Raw genomic sequence first — 1,944 nt, 5'->3', positions numbered from 1 at the left:
ATATAAGCGCTACCTATTACATATAAAAGCGCTACCTAATATGTTATTGTACTTAATAATATTTCTGGTTAAATGCCTATTTTATTATATAAGCGCTACCTAATATGTTATTGTACTTGATAATATTTCCGGTTAAATGGCTATTTTATTATATAAGCGCTACCTATTACATTATATAAGCGTTATCTAATATGTTATTGTACTTGATAATATTTCTGATTAAATGATATAACATAACCGGTTACGCTATTTTTTAGGCGCCGAAGTAGTTTGCCTCTCTTTTTACAGCAGTACTAGAAATGCCATACAAAATACAGTCATGGGGGCTGCCGCCGCCGCTGGTGCCACAAGGGATCCCTTCGCCGCCTGCAACCACCAAACAAAAAGAGCTTTATAAATAAAATATCTCCCCCACTTTAAAAAAACCATAAAATTACATTAAAACCTTATATATTAACATTTCATAAATCGATAATAAGATATATAAATGTCTATATAAAAAGAGAATTTAAGTAAATACTGTACCTGTCCTCCATGATCAGATGTGGGCAAAGGTCGAATAGTTGCAGAATCAACTTCACCAGTAGGCAATGGAACTGCAGGGTTACTGTTGATAAAAGAGATGCCACCACCTTTATCCGGCACTAAACTTGGCACCGTCATCGGCGAGCTAGCACTTGGCGCGGGCAAAACCGCCGCCTGGCGAGGCCTAAACGGCCATGGATATGCTGGAAAAAATGACACGACTGGTCCGCCCGAAGTTGGTACCGGAGCCGCTTCTGGAGGCAATTCCGGTGAAGGGGTTGTGGCAGTTTTTCCGGGAGGCAGCGCCAGAGATGCTTTAATGGAGAGCTTGTGAGAACCTTGGCATGTTTTGAGAGAGACATTGTTGAAAGCAAAGTAGAAGAAACCAGGGCGAGAAGGGTGCCACTGCAAATGGTGTAAACAAAAACGACACCGCTTTAAACACAGTTATAGCCTCGATACCAGTTAGAATATAGGAAGCTGCATACCGTATAGAAAGTGGAATTTGGTTTGGTGAGGATAGTAGCTTGGGTGAAATTGCAGAGATTGAAGGCTTTCTTGTTCTGGAAAATGTAGAGCTTGTATCCGTACTTGTGCTTGAAAACTGAGAACAAAAGTAATAGAATAATGTTAGTAAAATCACAACCCTAAACTCGTTGAAGTTTAATATATATATAAATAAATACTCACTCATGGAGTCTCCCACATGAACAGTGGGATTTTCCCTCAGTGAAACACCATCCACCAGAATTGTTGCAGACTGAGAGGCCAAGAAGAAGGAGAAGAGAAGAGAAATGAGGAAGATTAGCATGGAGAAGATGTTCATCAGTTCTTCAACTTTGCTCTTCTGTGGGGTTTAGCTTTGATTTTAGACCCACTGAATTTGGTTTATATTGGTCCATGGCTTACCAACAAGAAGAGAGCTCCACGAAAAAACCGTGCAGAAAGAGAGAGGGAGCGATGGCAGGTGTGTTTGGCGGGATTGTCTCAGGAAAGGTAGATTAATATACGGTGTTACCGGATACATTATAATATATTTAATAAAATAGGTTCAGCGCTACCGGAAATGTTGAGTAACAATAATGTAGTAGGTCTAAATCATGAAGAAATATTAAAAAATTTGGCAACCGACAAACTTAGCTTGTCGGCTTGTGTCGATACAAATTGAAAAATATATCGATCCATAACAATATAACAGGTAAAAATATGACAAAACAAGTCTAAAAAATGACAAAACAGTTAAAAATGTTATCGGATATGTTGAAAGTGTCGATAATTTAATATAAGTATCGACACTTTCTAAATTTAAAAGAGAAGAAGTTATAGCGCCTAAAACGTGTCGACACTTTATGCAAATGTATCGATCCATAATAATATAACAACCTAAAATATGACAAAACCGGTCTCAAAATGACAAAA

General features: G+C 38.1%; 1 protein-coding gene across 1 annotated transcript; it reads right to left on the bottom strand.

Annotated features, from left to right (window-relative positions):
* Positions 1 to 273: 273 nt before the first annotated feature.
* Positions 274 to 1,351, bottom strand: LOC120199020. Its single transcript, XM_039200238.1, has 4 exons — positions 1,216 to 1,351; positions 1,014 to 1,129; positions 526 to 930; positions 274 to 366 (listed from the first exon to the last, which is right to left on the bottom strand). The coding sequence occupies exons 1-4, from the start codon at positions 1,349 to 1,351 to the stop codon at positions 283 to 285; spliced, it is 741 nt and encodes a 246-aa protein (XP_039056169.1). The 3' UTR covers positions 274 to 282.
* Between the last annotated feature and the right edge of the window lie 593 nt (positions 1,352 to 1,944).

Source organism: Hibiscus syriacus, unplaced genomic scaffold (genome assembly GCF_006381635.1).
Source record: "Hibiscus syriacus cultivar Baekdansim isolate YM2019G1 unplaced genomic scaffold, ASM638163v2 tig00005294_pilon, whole genome shotgun sequence".
Classification (NCBI taxonomy): Eukaryota; Viridiplantae; Streptophyta; class Magnoliopsida; order Malvales; family Malvaceae; genus Hibiscus; species Hibiscus syriacus.
Note: the sequence above shows the minus strand (reverse complement) of the source record. Positions and strands in the feature narration are given on the sequence as shown.